This window comes from Urocitellus parryii, chromosome 7 (genome assembly GCF_045843805.1).
Source record: "Urocitellus parryii isolate mUroPar1 chromosome 7, mUroPar1.hap1, whole genome shotgun sequence".
Classification (NCBI taxonomy): Eukaryota; Metazoa; Chordata; class Mammalia; order Rodentia; family Sciuridae; genus Urocitellus; species Urocitellus parryii.
The window spans coordinates 157970669-157987923 of NC_135537.1; the positions used below are offsets into that span (position 1 = coordinate 157970669).

Below are 17255 nucleotides of genomic sequence, written 5' to 3' on the forward strand. Positions count from 1 at the left end.
ACAGGGCTGGGGATGTGGCTCAAGCAGTAGCGCGCTCGCCTGGCATGCGTGCGGCCCGGGTTCGATCCTCAGCACCACATACCAACAAAGATGTTGTGTCCGCCGAGAACTAAAAACTAAATATTAAAAAAAATTCTCTCTCTCACTCTCTCTTTAAAAAAAAAAAAAAAAAAGAGTGAAAGCATGTGGGGGTCAGCACAGTGGGTCCATTTTATAGAATGAACTCCATATTCCCACAGCTCATGCCTCTCTGTCTCTTTTCATCTCCATGTGCTAGAATCTAAGAAAAGTCCTAATAAAATGGTAGGGATTTGCAAAGATTATAGGGAGCAGCTGTAAGGGAACCCTACTAGATAAAGTTGGCATAGTTTTGCATCAAACTGAAGTGGCACCCCCTTTCTCCACAGAAAAGCCTTAACTGGGCTTCCCTAGAAATCTTTACCCAGACTGTTTTTAGGACTGTCAGGAAAAGGGTCTCTGCAAAAGAGTCCAATGTAGATAAACTTCCTATTTTTGTGTCGCCCTGTTTACTTGGCCACTGGCCGGGAAGATACCAGCACTCCAGGTGCTGGACACCCCCTTACTAGTTTTCACAAACATATTCAGTATAGTACTTTGTAGAAATGTGCAAACAAGGCCTCTGGCTTTGAGCTGGGCTTCACAGAGATGTCTACATTTTTAAGATAAGTTACTAGTTGGGCTCCATGGTAACAGCTGGCAGGGGGAAGAAAGAAAGGGGAGAAGAAGCTCTCCCCTCCTCAGGTGTTGTCCTTGAAGACTTAACTTGCCCAGAACACTGGAAGAAAAAGCTGCTTTTATGTGAACTTCTGCAGACTGTGAACTTCTGAGCCTCTCCCCTCACATGCTGGGTATAAAACTCTGAAACTACCTGAACTCGGGGTTCAGGGGATTCATGGATTACAGCAAAAGCTGTGCCCTCTGAACATGGCTGCAGCCAAATAAAACTGTTTCCTGCTGTCTTAGGTGCCTTGCCTCATTTGTCCCTACAACAAAACTAAATGAGACATTGATGGATTATGACCCATGGAATAGAATAATAATCCATGAGTCCATACTGACAATGAGATTGTTTTTTATGAAATTCCCAGAGCTAACTGATGCAAACTCCACCCCCACACCCTTTTTCCTAGTGCTGGGGATCAAACCCAGGGTCTTGTGCATGCTAGGCAAGCACTCTACCACTGAGCTCTACCCCCAGCCCTCCATACTGATAACGAATGAATAAATGAGAAGGAAAGGGCTTTCTTACAGTAGAATCTCAGATAATTAATGTAGAAAGAAAAATAGAGTTAGAGAATTTTTTTTCCCCAATCATCTTAGTAACAACTGATTCAGTTCAAAATCAACTGTTGCTAAAAACTAAAGGGTGAGGTTTTGAAGAACAGGCATCTACTTTGGTCTCATAGTATCTCTGCATTAATTATAGTTAAAGCTTTTTTATATGAAGCTTCGCTTCACAGTGCGAAAGCTTGGCAGACACCTCCTTCCACAAGAGACTATAAAGTTATTGTCCTAAACGGACACACCTGTGTGAGCATCCTGATAGACGGCACCAAGAAGGAGAAGAGATCACTGCTGGGGTGTTACTGCCCAGACACACAATCCACCTAAACATGAGGCAACAGCCCACAAATCCAAGGATGTCAAGGTCATGGGGGGGAGGAGGAGGCTGAAGAAGTGTTCCGATTAAAGAAATTTAAGAGAAATGAAAATAAAATGCAAGGCATGATCCAGGATTGGATCTTAGACCAGGTAGGAAAAAAAAAAGAAAAAAGAAAAGCTGAAAATGATATGGGTAGGTTAAGTGATAAAATTTGATCAGGGACTGTGATTGATCTCATAGTGTTAATTAATGTCAGCTTTTCTGATTTGGATCATTATATCTTAGAAATCTTAAAAAAAAAATTGATATTAAAAATATAGTCTGGCTGGGCATGGTGATGCACACCTATAATCTCAGAGGTTTAGTAGGCTGAGGCAGGAGGATCTCGAGTTCAAAGCCAGCCTCAGCAATGGCGAGGTGCTAAGCAACTCAGTGAGACCCTGAGTTCAGTCCCCAGTACCCCCCCAAAATATATATATATATAGTCTGCAATCCTTTTTTATACATTTTTTGTAGTTGTAGATGGATACAATACCTTTATATTATTTATTTATCTTTATGTGGTGCTGATTATCGAACCCGGGGCTCACACGGGCTGGGCAAGCACTCTACCACTGAGCTACAACCCCAGCCCTATAGTCTGCAATCTTTGAGGGTAAAGGAGTATGATATGTACAATTTAGTTAAATGGTTTAGGAGTTAAATGTGTGTATGTAAGGGTGTATGTTATACATATAAATATATCCAATATACATAGAGAGATTTGTTTGTTTTTCTGAACTGGGGATTGAACCCAGGGGCACTTTGCCACTAAGCTACATCCCTCGCTCTTTTTATTTTTTTTTATTGTGAGACAGGGTCTTGTTAAATTGCTGAAGCTGGCCTTGAACTTTCCATCCTCCTGCTCAGTCTCCCAAGTTGCTGGATTCCAGGCATGCACCAAACTAGAGGGACCATTAAAGACAGCATAATGATAATAGTCAGTAAAAGGTTTATGTTCTTGCAACTTTTCTGTAAGTTTGAAACATTGTATATCAAAATAAAATGCCACCTCCCACAGGCACACAGACAGTAGCTAATATACAGATCAAAGGAACCACTAAGTATCCAGGTAAATGAAGGAAAAAACCCACAGAGGCCCATGTGGCAGTTGGTCACTTCCCCAGCAAACACTCCTTCCTTGCTACTGGGCTCTGATTTTTAGCATTGTTAGATTTTTAAAAACTGGAACATGCAACACTTTCATTTAAAAAATAAAAATTTTAAAAGAGTGCCCCCTGAAAAAGAAAAAAAAAAAAAGTGAGTGTTGTTGTGAAGGAATGCCTGAATGGGGAGTGGGGGATGGATGAATAGACAGGAGGTGAGCGAGGGAATTAGCAGGCCCACCCATCCAGACAGGCCTTCATCTGCAGTTCCTTTGCACCTCTGGGCCCTGCCCATTCAGGTGCCCTTTTTATGGCTCCCCACACCCTGGCAGCCGGGTTAGCCAAAGTACATTTTCTTCCCCATTCTCAGATCCCTCTACTTCCTCCTCCCACAGCCCCCACCTTCCTTCATTCCTGGCAGGAAGAAACCAGCGCCCGGCTGGGGAGGTCAGCTTGTGCGTGGCTGGCTACGTGACTCTCAGCATTTCACTTCGCAAGGCCTCAGTTTCCCCGATTGCTTCTTAAGCAGGTTGGCCAAATTGAGCCTTAGCTGCACCTTACCATCAGCTGGGGAGCTTTAAAAATTCCAGGACCCACAAGGCAACCCAGACCAACTAACTCAAAACTCCTTGTAAAGTGGCAGAGTGGGCAGTCACAGCTGGGGTATTTTAATTTTTGTTGTATTTTTGTACTGGAGATTAAACCCAGGATGCTTAGCCACTGAGCCCAGCCCCAGATGAAGATTAATCCTTCATCTTTTTTTTTTTTTTTTCTTTTGGAGACAGGTAAATTGGTTAAGGGTAAGTTGCTGAGGCTAACTTTGAACTTGTGATCCTCCTGCCTCAGCCTCTCAAGCCACTAATAGTTATTCTTTGTTTTTTCCTTTCCTTTTGTTTTGTTTGTGGCGCTGGGGATTTAACCCAGGGTTGCTCTACCACTAAGCTATATCCCTGGGGCCATTTTTATTTTTGAGATAAAATTTTTGAGACAGGATCTTGCTAAATTTCCCAAGCTGGGCTAGAAATTGAGATCCTCCTTCCTCAGCCTCCCAAGTCCCTGGGATTAGAGTCATTCACCTCCAGGCCTGCCTCCCTCCAGCTTTTTCTTTAAAAGAAAAAAAAAAATTAGTTGTAGTTGAACACAATATCTTTATTTTGTTTATTTTTATGTGGTGCTGAGAATCGAATCCAGGGCCTTGCACGTGCCAGGCGAGTGCTCTACCACTGAGCCACAACCCCAGCCACAGCTCTTTTTCTTTTTTTCTTTTAGTTGTAGATGAACACAATACCTTTTATTTATTTGTTTGTTTGTTTGTTTATGTGGTGCCAGAGATCTAACTCAGTGATGCCTCATGCATACTAGGCAAGCGCTCTATCACTGAGCCACAACCTGGACCCCCCTCCAGCTTTTTGATGCTGAAGCCCACTGGCTGTCTCATCGATTTGACCATCCTCTGTCTCAGGAGGGTTAAATGAAGTGGGTCACCCAGACACAAGGTTCCAATTGCTACGATGCCTCCTATCTTCATCTGGCCTTTGAGACAGGACTTTGTGCTGCCCCACCCACCCATCACGGAACCTCCTGCTCCAGCCTGCCTTTTCCACTTCAATGCTTAGAATCAAGGGATCCAGGATCATCCACAAGGCTGTCTCCCCAGGTATGAATTGGGAGCTTCCTACTTCTTTCTTGTCATGCACAGCTGCTGAGGAAGGGGCTGAGAGAAAAGGAAGAGACAACAGGGGAGGAGGCAGAATCTGTTCAATCCAGAAACTAAGTATTGGATTTATTTTTTACCCTTAATGTAGTAGCTTCTAACTTTTTCCCCAAGGTGGGCTAGACTCCAGGCTAGGGTCTGGCTGGGTGCCTGGCTGTGCCCCTCAGGTCTCCCCTGAAGGGTGCCTTTCCTTTACATAAGTACATTGGCCTGGTCTGCACCATTCCCAGTGGACAGTCTGGGGAAGGAGTGAGGAGCCTTGAACTTCAGTCTCTTTCTTCATTTGCATCACCCAGTGCAAATCATACAACACACCCAAGTCTCAGTTTGCTGAGCCGTAAAATAAAAATGACCTTGCCCCATCTTATGGGGCTGATGACAAGAACATACTGTTTTTATTGTAGGCAGATGTGCTGAGGCTTTAGAAAGCACTTTTTTATTTGGTTGAAAGTTTGTGCATAAAGGTAAGAGGGGCTGCTGATCTGTGGACCACAGAAGTGACCCATGGCTGAGGCGGAACTGGATATCGGAGAGAAGTCAGCAGGTGAGTCTGGAGTTCTGCTTCCATCCCAGCCCTCAATGAACATGTGGAGGGGAGTGGGGAAGTCTGGTCCAGGGTGATCCTGTGCCCAGCAGGGCCCATGACCTCTCGCACTCTGACAGTCTGTCAGAGTAGAGCAATTGGACCAAATGTCCCTTCTGGGGGACGCAGGTAGCAACAGCTATGACAAATACTGGTAGCAGCCAGCAATTCCTGGTGCTCACTTGTGCAGGAGTGCCCACCTTTTGTGGACTTCCTCCTTGCCTTCTTACTGTGAGCCAGAGATGATGAACCTCATTTTCATATCAGAAAACTGAGGCTCGGGCTAGGGATGTGGCTCAAGCGGTATCGCACTCACCTGGCATGTGTGCGGCCCGGGTTCGATCCTCAGCACCACATACAAAGATGTTGTGTCCGCCGAAAACTAAAAAATAAATATTAAAATTCTCTCTTTCTCTCTCTCTCATCTCTTTTTTTAAAAAAAAAATTTAAATTAAAAAAAAGAAAACAGGCTCAAAGAGGTTATATAAACTTGTCTTTGCTGTCACTGCTACTAAGTAGCTGAGGAAGAACTCAGACCCAAATCTCTCTGACTTGAAAAAGTGCTCTCGGATCTCTGTGAGAGCCTACTTATCCACAGGTGATCTGATGTGCTAATTGGACACCCAAAACACTTTTATTTTGGGTCCTGGAGACTGAACACAGAGAGCTTTACCATTGAGCTACATCTCTAGCCCCGATTTTTATTTTTTCAGACAGTGTCTCATTAAGTTGCTTAGGTCCTTGCTAAATTGCTGAGACTGGCCTCAAACTTGTGATCATCCTGCCTCAGCCTCTCAAGCCGCTAGGATGACAGGCTTACCCCAATGCGCCCAGCAGACAATAAGACATTTTTAAGCATGGTGGACTAGGGTGGAAAGTTCTTGCATCATGTGTTGGGTAAGTTGAAGTGACAGGAAGGTATCTTTCCTGTCTTGGACTGGTGCCCTGAGTCACTGCCTGGGAGAGGGGTCTCACTGTGTGCCGAGCCACCTCCATGGCTCAGGGTGGAAGGGCAAGGACTAGACTGTGCAGAGCCCCATGTACTGGGAGAGGGACTTTATTGCTGTGCAAAGAAAGGCTAATAAGCCAGGAACAATGCATCTTTGCTGGAGGGGCTTTTGGCACAGTGGCACAAGGGTTGCATTCAGAAAGGCCACAGGCTTGGAATGTCATGTTCTTGTCATTGACTTGAATTTTTTTCTAATTTTAGCTTTGAATTTATATTTTAAAAAGTGGAATCAGATAGAACAATGGAGCATGGGGGCATTGTGGCCTTCACACCTAGGCCAGCCCCAGCTGTAACCATCTGCCAGAGTCCCTCATTCTGCTGTCATCTGCATCCTTGATGGGGCTCAGACATAAGAAGGATCAGGCCTGCACCATGGCATGCTGCAAGGGTGGCCGCAGGAAGAGCTGGCCTCTCAGCTCCCCCACGAGGCAGCCAGGATGTCCAGGGGGTGAGGCTACAGTCCCTTGCAGGTCATCCATCTGTGGAAAGGGGAGACTGCCTTCCTCACTTTTCTTTTGTAACTGGCTCCATAGATAAAGTAGCCAGGCCCAGCTGCACACAGGTCTTGCCATTTACTAACTTGGAGCAAGACCTTTTAGCCCCAATGTTTTAGTCTGAAATGGAAATTATGTCTAATCTTCACAGGATTCTTTTGAGAGCAGTGAGCGTCCCCTTCCTCTCTGCCACAACCTAAATGCAAGTCTGATTATGGCAATTCCTGCTGAAAATTGAGAAGAGACCAAAACCTTTCACTAGACCAGTGCTGGGCAACATACATACAATTCAAGCCACGTTTGCTTTTAAAGTTCTCTAGTAGCCATTTTATAAAGTAGAAACAAGTGCAAGTAATTTTGATAATATGCTTTATTTCAGTGGGGCTGGGGTTGTGGCTCAGTGGTAGAGCGCTCACCTACTTCATGCAAGGCCTGGGTTCAATCCTCAGCATCACATTAAAATAAACAAAAATAGGGGCTGGGGATGTGGCTCAAGTGGTAGCGTGTTCGCCTGGCATGCGTGCGGGCCGGGTTCAATCCTTAGCACCACATACAAACAAAAATGTTGTGTCTGCCTAAAACTAAAAAATAAATACTTTAAAATAAATAAATAAAATAAAATAAATAAAAATAGAGATATTGTGTCCAACTAAAAAAAAGTTAATGCTTTATTTCATACAATATATCCAAACCATCATCATTTCAATATGTAATCAGTAGCAAAAATGAACGAAAAAATTTTTTCCACACTGTCTTCAAAATCCAGTGTGTATCTAATTTCATGTGACAAGTGGCTACTTAACTGGACAGCACAAGGCTAAATCCCATAATCAAGCTGCTACCGCCTCTCTGCCCTGCAGCCACATTTGGGCTGTTTTCCACTCCCACAGGGCCCGGAAGCTCCTCCCACCCTCTGCCCTTTGGAACTGGTTAGAACTCTTCACCCTCTAGATGGAAGTCGGTGGCCCCACCTTCAGGGAAACCTTTCTTGACCCCTTATATACTTCCACAGTACTGCGGGGCTCGCCTTCAGCACAGCACACCAGGCGCCCTCATGATTTCCCCTTTACTAATGTGTTTCTGCTGCCAGCCTATAAACTCTAGAAGAGATCTCTTGGAGTTGTTTCTTAATCATTTCCCCAAGGGCTTGGCCTGGTGTCTGGTATAGGTCAGGCTTTCTGAGTCCGGTGGATAGGGGAGAAAGAAAGAAGTATGTGAAAGGACTGACTCATGCAAAGCACTATGCAAATACTTCTCTTCCCTCTGGGTAAAAACGTTTCTCCTTATAAAGCAACCTTTTTTAGCTGTGTAACTCTGCTAGCGATCTAAACATAAAACACTCAGGGTTGAAAATATTTAAGTGGAATCCTAAGCACACACATTATAAATATTTCTTCCCCACATTATACACCATTAAAAATACCGTCTCAGCTCCCTTTCATGATCTGGGTGGTGATTAAGGAAAATTACTGTTCAAGATTGAAAGTAATTACTGCCCTTTTCCTGACCTGGCTTTCCGCCTAAGAAGGGGAGGATAGGCTGCAAGGCAGGACTGGAGAGCGTCATTGTCCCTCATCTGACCCGCAGATCTGGCCACCAGCCACATGCTGAGGTGCTGCTGCTTCTCAACTTTTCCTTCTTTTAATTCTCTTCCAGGTGAACATAAGCAAGAAGGCACCAGTCCACACTTGACAACTGCCCCAAGTGTTAATGCCAAACCTGACAACACCTGCCTAGGTGAGGACTCATGCTCTCCACCATGTTGCAAAGTCAAATTCACCAGTGGCTTACAGTGCACTGTTAGGCCATATAATCCTTCGCAGGACAGTAGATTGAAGACTTACACTTAGTACCACTATTACAAAAGAGGGCAGACTCCTCCTCTCAGGGGGTGAAGTAGGAATCACAAAGTTTGCACTCTGCTCAGTGAGACATGTCCCTGAAGTTTTCCAAATAACCAGGGTAAAAACAACTGCTATGCATTGCCCAGGGGTGAGGCATATAAATACCTGCTGCATATTTTAAGTCCTTGGCTGTGAGCTGGAGGTGTAGCTCAATGAACAGTGCCCACATGTGTGAGGCCCTGGGTTTGATCCCTAGCCCTGAAACACAATTGATACCTAAATTGTTGGCTGCTTTCAAACTGTAAGCTTTCTGTTTTTGCAATACATCCTGAAGTTTGCTCAGCATGCAAGAAAAAAAAATTCAGCTTATGAATGAAAAACATTTAGTCTATGGAAGCTCCATATCTATTTATTATTCAGTACTTAGGATCATCTATGCTGTAATAAATGATAATGTCCAAAGTCTCTAAAATGCGTATTTTTAAATTTTAATTTATGGGCGATCTAGAGTTGGTGCTTAAAGTAAGAATTCAGAGCCCCAAAGAAAATGACTTCATTGAAATTGAACTGCATAGACAAGAGCTGAGTTATCAAAACCTACTAAAAGTGAGTTGCTGTGAACTGGGGATTAACCCAGAGCAAGTGGAGAAGATCAGAAAGCTACCTAATACTCTGCTCAGAAAGGTAAGGTTTACAAGTTTCTAAATGAGGTGGGAATGTTCTGTGAGTCAACTGTTGCATTTCTAATATGAAAATGAAATTAAAGATATTAGAAATTCAGCCTATAGAATGATCAAGTAAGGTAGCAGATAACATTGAATAACTACTAATCCATGACCTCTTTAAAAACCTCTAAATGACAAGTGATTTCCCAACTTAGGAGTTGCAGTTCAGTATTTTTGGCACTGCAATCTCTGCAAATCTGCCTGGCTGAAAAAGGTGGCATAGTCCTCAGGACAGAAAACACAAGCCCACTCTTTGTTTGTTTAGCAAAGGTCTGCCTCTGTAATTGCAGAAAACCAAATTCATTTATTTTCCAGATTGAAAATGCAGACCTCTGGGCTGGGGTTGTAATTCAGTGGTAGAGCACTTACCTAGCACATGTGAGACACTGAGTTAGATTCTCAGCTCTGCATAGAAATAAAGGTCCACTGACCAAAAAAATTGTGAAAAAATAAAAAAGAAAATGCAGATCTCAAATTTTAATTTCAGAAGGAACAACTTTTCTTTTTTGGCAGTGTTGGGGATAAAATCCAGTGCCTCACACATGCTAGGCAAGTGTTGTTATATCCCCAGGTCAGAAAATTTCATTTCTTCAGATAGTATTTTTTCAAAGTGCCTCGGCAATTTTTATTGGTGTCTCAGCTATGGCATATTCTTGGCAGTTAGCTTTAAAACATGTTTGCTCTGCCCATTGTCTTCAGCAGCATCAAGTGGGACTATCATTCCCTTAGAAACCTCCAATAGGAGCCGGTGCAGTGCTGCATGCCTGCAATCCAACTACAACTACTCAGGAGGCTGAGGCAGAAGGATTCCGAGTTGCAGGCCAGTCTGAGCAATTTAACAAGACTTTGTCTCAAAAAATAGAAAATAAAGGGCTGGGGATGAGGGATATAGATGAACACCTTTGGGTTCAACCCCCTGTGCAGAAGGAAAACATCACCACCGCCACCACCACCACCAACAAAAACCGCAACTCTCAAGTGCTAATGGTTTACAGTGGATAAAGACAAAACAATGAGAAATAGAAATAAATGACATGACTTCATCGAGTATTTATAAACCATTACATAATTTCTTTTCCACATTTAGGACAAAGACATTCGAAGACTACAGGACTTTGAGGAAATAGAGCTCCTTTTAATGAAAAATGGAAGCTCTGAATGGATACAATACACACCATCTCTAACAGAAAAGTCCTGCTACAATAGTAATGCTGCAAAAATGACTTATTAACCCCCCAAATTAAACAGGAATCATTATTTTATAATGATAATGCTGGTTACATATGAAGTTTGACTTCATGTTTGAACTTGGAAAATATATTTCCTTATCTCCAAATTCTGAGCTGGGAGAAGAGTAAATTCAAAAGGGCTTTGATTGTAATCTGAGTTTCTTGGGAGGCTACAGTAAGGCACGAAGAATAAGTTGGAGGCCAACCTGGGCAACTTAAATACATCCTGTCTCAAAATAAAGAGGGCTGGGGATGTGGCCCTTTGACAAACACAGCTATCATATCCACACCAAAGCAAATTATTTTGTAGTGTTGCACCCCAATCAGAATTAGGAATCAGTATGCTTTGCTGAGATTCAGCCAGAGCAAATGACAGGGGTATCTTTCATGTGAACCCCATTAATGGCAGAGTAACAATCCCTATTTTTAAAAACACTTGACTTTCTTTTTGGGTGATACTAGGGATCCAATGCAGAGCTTTGTGTATGCTAGGCAAGTGCTGTTACCAATGAGCTACATCCCAGTCCTATCTGCATACTTTTAAACTTACCCATAAAATGGCATGATTTATATAACCCAAGTTAACTACCTTTAAGACTTTTTAAAAGAAAATTTACAGAATAGTCAAGCATAGCCCAAATCACTGAATTCAGTCAAGTGAGAAGGAGATAGCACAGCTGTTAACCTCACTAACATCTATTCCCAAGGTCAGTTGTCATCAAATGTATGCTAAGTTCCTCCCTACACTGCCTAGAATCTGAGTCAACTCTTCTAGTTGACTTCTAGTACAACTACTTGTATTTTGTTAAGCACTCATTAGCTGCTCGCTTACCCACTTTTTCTCACACACTACACTACCACTTCTTTACATATCCATAACTTCTAGACTATGATGTCATCTCTGATCATTATAGAAGAGGTATACATAAATACCAAAGCTCCCTGTGGGCAAATTCAATGCTTTAATTGTATCTTCAGCATATGAAACAGGTCACTGTTTCTTTTTTACTTCTCAAAAGCTCAGTGCTGATCAAGAGTGAGGAAAAGACATAAAAGCATTATGCAAAACATCTACCCAACTGTTCAAGAGGAAATGGTTAATGGTATAGGCTTGGAAATCCCATCGCACCATTTCATTCATGGAACGTAACACGTTAATGCAATTCAACTGGCATCCATGGCTACATCAATGAATTTAACTAAGCACCTATGCCACATATTCTTTATTTTACTTTTGAGATAGGATCTTGCTAAATTTCCCAGGCTGGTCTCAAATTTGCCTCCCACTCCTGGGTCACTGGGATTATAGGTGTGCACCACCATGCCCATCTTATGCATGTTTTAAAAAACAGAAATGAAAAAAAGAAAAAAAAAGAAAAAACATAGTAATGACCTACGTTGGGTGTTGTGGCACACCTATAATCCTAGATGCTCCAGAGGCAGGAGGATTGCTAGTTTGAGACAAGCCTCAGGAATTTAGTGACACCTAAAGGCTTAGGGAGACCCTGTCTCGAAATAAAACAAATAAAGGGCAGAAAATGTTTCTCGTTGGTTCAATCCCTGGTACCAAAAAAAAAAAAAAAAAAAAAAAAAAAGCATGACCTATAACACAAACCAACTTGAATGCCCAGTGTTCCAATGCCAAGAGATTGTGGTGGTGACAGGACAATCCCAAATGACACCTTCCTAAAGTATTTTCAATTTTACTTTGAGGAAAATTTAGGCAGGGGCCCAAGGGTTGAAAAACAGCCTGAATTCATCATTTGTGGAAATACAAGATTTTTAGATTGTTTTTAAATGCATCTGATAAGCCTATTACTTGAAACAAAATCACCGTCAGGATGAAAGCTTCTACTACTCTAATATGCAGAACTTACACAGGTGCCTCCTATAATCCACTAGAGAATCCATTTAATCACAAGGTTCTGAGCAAACTCAAAACCCAAATTAATAAACAGTCTACACCCCAAAAGGGAGGGAAAGAACCACACAGCAAAATATAGTTTCAAGTACAAGTTGACAGTAGTTTTTTACCTGTCATTGATTTTAAAATTGTATACAAGGTACAATTTCACTTTATGACTTTGAAATTGTTTTACTAGGGTAAGGAGCTACATCTGTTTTACTATATATGGCACTTGGAAGGATGTTGAGACCTCACTCCATGTTTCCTCTGTGGCTATGCTCGGTGAGGCATGCTTGCAATTCTAGTGACTCAGGAAGCCAAGGCCAGAGTTCAAAAGCAGCCTCAAACGTGGATGTGTAACCAAGGTGATTCTGCAATCTGTATACGGGGTAAAAATGGGAGTTCATAACCCACTTGAATCAAATATATGAAATATGATATGTCAAGAGCTTTGTAATGTTTTTAACTCCGTGGTTAAGTACTTCTGGGTTCAATTCCCAATACCGCCCCCCCAAAATAAGGTCTCATCTAGAGAGCAGGACTGGGGGGAAGAAGGCAACTAGTAACTGATGATAGAGGCCTTAGCTATGTGAACCTAATGCATCTTCAGGTGCTTTTCAAGTTTCAATCACTTTTTTCCTTTTAAAGAGAAACAGCTGTATTAACTATTTCTTATACCCCTACTAAAATCAGAGCAAGTACCAGAGATTAACTCTGGTACAAAGGGGAAGGAGTAGGGCGTGGCTCAGCAGATTCCCCCTCTGGACTGGCTTATGTCTGAGAGAAAAACTTCCCTTCGAACTAACATAAACTGAAAAGATCCACTCCCGGGTTAGCACCAAAACTAAAATTGTTTTAAAGATTAAAAGGAGGTAAGAAGATACCACAAAGAAACATAACTAGGTCTTGTTTCTAGCTTTTAGTAACTATGACTATGCCTCTGAATTTGGCAGTCCAGAAACAGTACCTTTTCAATCTGCCAGGCATTTAAGGAGGATTAATTCTATGAAGTACATTATGTTTACATGTTATCAGTTACTACCTACACCAAGACCTTTCCCACACTTTTTAAATTTAAATTTTATTAAGAAATATCATACATACAAAAGCAAAGCACATAAACATAATTTTAAAAAGAAAATGCTCATCCAGCTTCAAAGAGTCTTAAGACCCCTTTGCCTTCCATGATCACATTTCCTTCCAAACTTCCAAAGCGCCAGCTGACATTGAATTGTGTCAATCATTTCCTTATTTTTCTTTCATTTACCATGTATATAACAGCCTGTTTTTAACCAGCACAGTAATGGAACCACAGTAGATAAATCCTTCTGTAACTTGCTCTTTTGACCATTATTATACTGCTGAGTCATCCAGGTTCACACGTGGAGCTGTAGTTCAGTTTCACTTCTATGGAATTCCATGGTAGGAATGCATCACACTAAATATCCAACAAAGGTGTCGACTTGGGGTCTTCCCAGCATTTTTTTTTCCTTTTCTTCCTGTTACAAATGCTGCCATTATGACAATTTTATATCCATCTCCTGGCACATATGTAAGAGTTCCTCAAGGGTATGTACCTATGGATGAGTTATGGCACACCCAGTTATGACAAACCATTTCTGAAGTTGTTGTTCCTAAATGTTCTTACATCTATTGACAACTGATCTACATGGGATGGCTGAGGTTAAGAAACACATTATCTATGAAACTCTCAAAGTGCATTTTTAAAACAGAAAATTAAAAATTCTGATACAACAATGAAAAATACATTTACTTCTCTGCTTTGGCTTCCTTGAAATATATTTTTAAAAGCCAAATGTTCAAATTAAAAGTGCTGTCTTCTATGTCTCAAAATAAATGCTTCTAAATAGGCTAGTGAAGATAGATTCAGAACATATGGGTAAACATATATAAAAAGACATCTAAACGTATTTTGCTCAAATCCCTCACTCCTATTCAAAAGGGGGGGGAAAAAGTATGGTGGTAACAAAAGTGTTCCTACAAGAACAGAGGGACAGAAGGAAATCATACATCACCAAACAATTCTGTAGTTTTTAAATCTCCTGCAAGCATTTCAATTATAATACAAAATTATAAAAAAAAGTTGTCATTTGGGGTCCTTTCACTAACAACTAAAAATTAATCAGAAATTCAAACTTTGAAAATCAACCCTGAATGAAGTCCCATCCCATAGAATGCATATACAACTTCAAATGTTTTGTTTCATGTATATAACAGAAAACATACATAGCAGTGGGGCTGGGGACATAGCTCAGTCAGTGGTAGTGTTTTTCTAATATGCATGAGGCCATGAGTTCAATCCCTAACACCAAAAAATAAAATAACATTGATCATACATAGCTTATCTACAATCCATTTTAAAAAACAGAATGAACCTGAGCTCTAAATACTTCCACTAGGTGTGGTGGAGCTTGCCCATAATCCCAGTGACTAGGGGGTTGAGGCAGGAGGATCACAAGTTCAATGCCAGCTGCAGCAGCTTAAGGAGACCTTGTCTCAAAATAAAAAATAAAAATTGTATATGACTCAGTGGTTAAGAGCCCCTGGTCAATCCCTGGTACCAAAAGAAAGGGAAACAAACCCAACTTCCACATGAATTTTTTCGTTTTTATATTTCTAAAATCTTTAATCAGAGTTCAGAGCTCAAAACATATGATTCAGTATTCTTAGACCCTAGAGAGATACGGTTGGTTGTCTTCTGTGACACTGAACCTATTTAAGGAACCAGAATGCCTACTCTAAGGCTAGGAGATAAACATCTAAACTGAATAACATGACTAGGTTATTAACAACTTAAATAAAAAATGCAAGAAAGGTGTTTTCAGACCAAACATAAATGGACCTTTATCTTTTTGAAAAACAAAATAAAAAAACATTTTAACAAAAATGGTCTTCATGGATTCTGTCTCTATATTACAGAGAAGGAAGGCTTGACCAGCAGACTCCATTACCTGGCCCTCTGGAGGGGAGCAAAACAAATTACTCTACTGAACCATTACTATAGTTTGATAGCTTCAGCTAATAAAAGCTTATTCAATTTGATATTAATGAACTATATGTTTAAGAGTTTCTTTTATATATACATGATGAATTATTTACAGATTAAATGGAATAAGATTTTTTTTTTTAAATGAGAAGACAGGATACATACACAAAAACACTGGCCAATGAGTCTTAATAGTCATCAGTTGACAGTGATTAATTATACTGCTAATTATACTGTTCAACTTCTGTGTCTTAAAATTTCCAAAATATCAACCACTGTTCTAATTTCAGTTCTTATTAAGTCATCTTCTTGATTAAAATCAGCTCTCCAAAGAGAAGAGACACAGAACCATTAGCCAGCTGGTAACTTTTTGGTCAGCACAGCAAAAATGTGTACAGAAAAATTAGCCCCTCTGTAGTCAGATCAACCTGGGGTATAAAGTATAAAAGCCAGCTTTTCTATCTCCATAAGTCACGAACACCTTAAGTGGCTAGGTCTCTCCCTAAAATCCTAGGGTAGCTTCAAAAGTGTCCCCAGAGTAAGCTTTTCACAGCTAGAGAGAGGAAGATAATGTAATGTCTTATTTCACTTCTTGTAAGTTAACTGTGGATTCTAGGTGAGGAAGAAAAATCTGGCATTTGAATACTTTAGTATATTTATTACATTACCTCTTAATGCTATAATCTTGTCAAACACAAAACAGCTTAGGAGAGGACTAACTCATTTTGTTACACTTTATTTTACACCTTATCTTAATCCTCATATGAAGAATCTCTTAAAAATTCAAAGATAAATTCATGTATCATTGCATCTCCAGATCAGCTGGAGTTGCCCAGAGGGCTTTGTCCCCATAGGATTTTTTCATACAAAGCCTCTAAAAATGATACATCATTATTTTTAAGTTTGGAGCCAGGTGTGGTAATGCACGCCTGTAATCCCAGAGACTCAGGAGGCCGAAGCAGGAGGATGGCAAGTTCCAGGCCAGCCTAGAAAACTTAGCAAGATCTTGTCGCAAAATACAAAATAAAAAGGGCTGGGGCTACAGCTCAGTGGTAGAGTGGCCCTGGGTTTAATCCCCAGTACCACACAAAATAGAGGGAATGGGGAAAAAGAAAAAGGGAGAAAAGGCTGGTGGGGAGTATTTTCTTTAGTAAATTCTATAATGATTCATTATGCCCATCAGAACAAAAACAACTGCACAAAAGTGGAGGCCTAGACTCCACATCCTAACATTTCATCAACATGAAGCTCTTGGATAAGTTGTCTAATCCACTCAGTTTCTTTACCCTATAAAATGATGGAAATATTTGAAAAACATTAAGCCACAGAATTGCTATCATATATATGTAATATATGTATGTAGCTAGAAATATTTTTATACAGTTGATAAAGCTAGATAAAGATAGAAACATGCCAATTCTCCTGATTGTGACATAAAATCACCTGTTTTTTTTTAAGAAATCTTATTATGTATATTATACACCCCATACACAGAAATTGATAGGACCAGGTTAAAAGAACTCTTGGTACAGGATTTAAAATAAGACCAAAAATTAGTTCTTAAATGCTCTTCTATACCATATCACAGCTAGAGAGAGGAAGATAATGTCTGTCAGTATATCTGGAATTGTCTTCTAAAAGAAGTCTCTCAGGGATGTAAAAATATATTCTAGTTTACTATACATCTTCGCTATTAAAAGCAAAGTTCAAATTCATTAATAACCACCCAAAAAATTGGAGCACCATTATTTAAAACAAACTGGAAATTCTATGAAAGTTAAGTCTTAAACAGAACAAATGAGATAAAACTGTACACCAATACCTTTAGTAATAGTATACCTCATATTTAAAACAAGGGACTAGTTCAGAGTAAATAACTTTATTAGAAAAAGATTAATACTAAAACTTCAATGACACAGACAATTTTGTAACAGAAAGTCAGAGATACTTTATTTTTACTTCTATATCCAAAGGC

The 17255-nt window shown here is 40.6% G+C and overlaps 1 protein-coding gene across 2 annotated transcripts; it reads left to right on the forward strand.

Annotated features, from left to right (window-relative positions):
- The first annotated feature begins 4987 nt into the window (after positions 1-4987).
- Ankrd40cl (ANKRD40 C-terminal like) lies at positions 4988-10369 on the forward strand. 2 transcript variants are annotated; one of them, XM_077800506.1, is made up of 4 exons: positions 4988-5027; positions 8226-8306; positions 8937-9097; positions 10226-10369. In XM_077800506.1, the coding sequence occupies exons 1-4, from the start codon at positions 4988-4990 to the stop codon at positions 10367-10369; spliced, it is 426 nt and encodes a 141-aa protein (XP_077656632.1). The 2 variants fall into 2 exon arrangements, with proteins under 2 accessions (XP_077656632.1, XP_026242517.1); XM_026386732.1 differs by lacking the exon at positions 8226-8306.
- The last annotated feature ends 6886 nt before the right edge of the window (positions 10370-17255 follow it).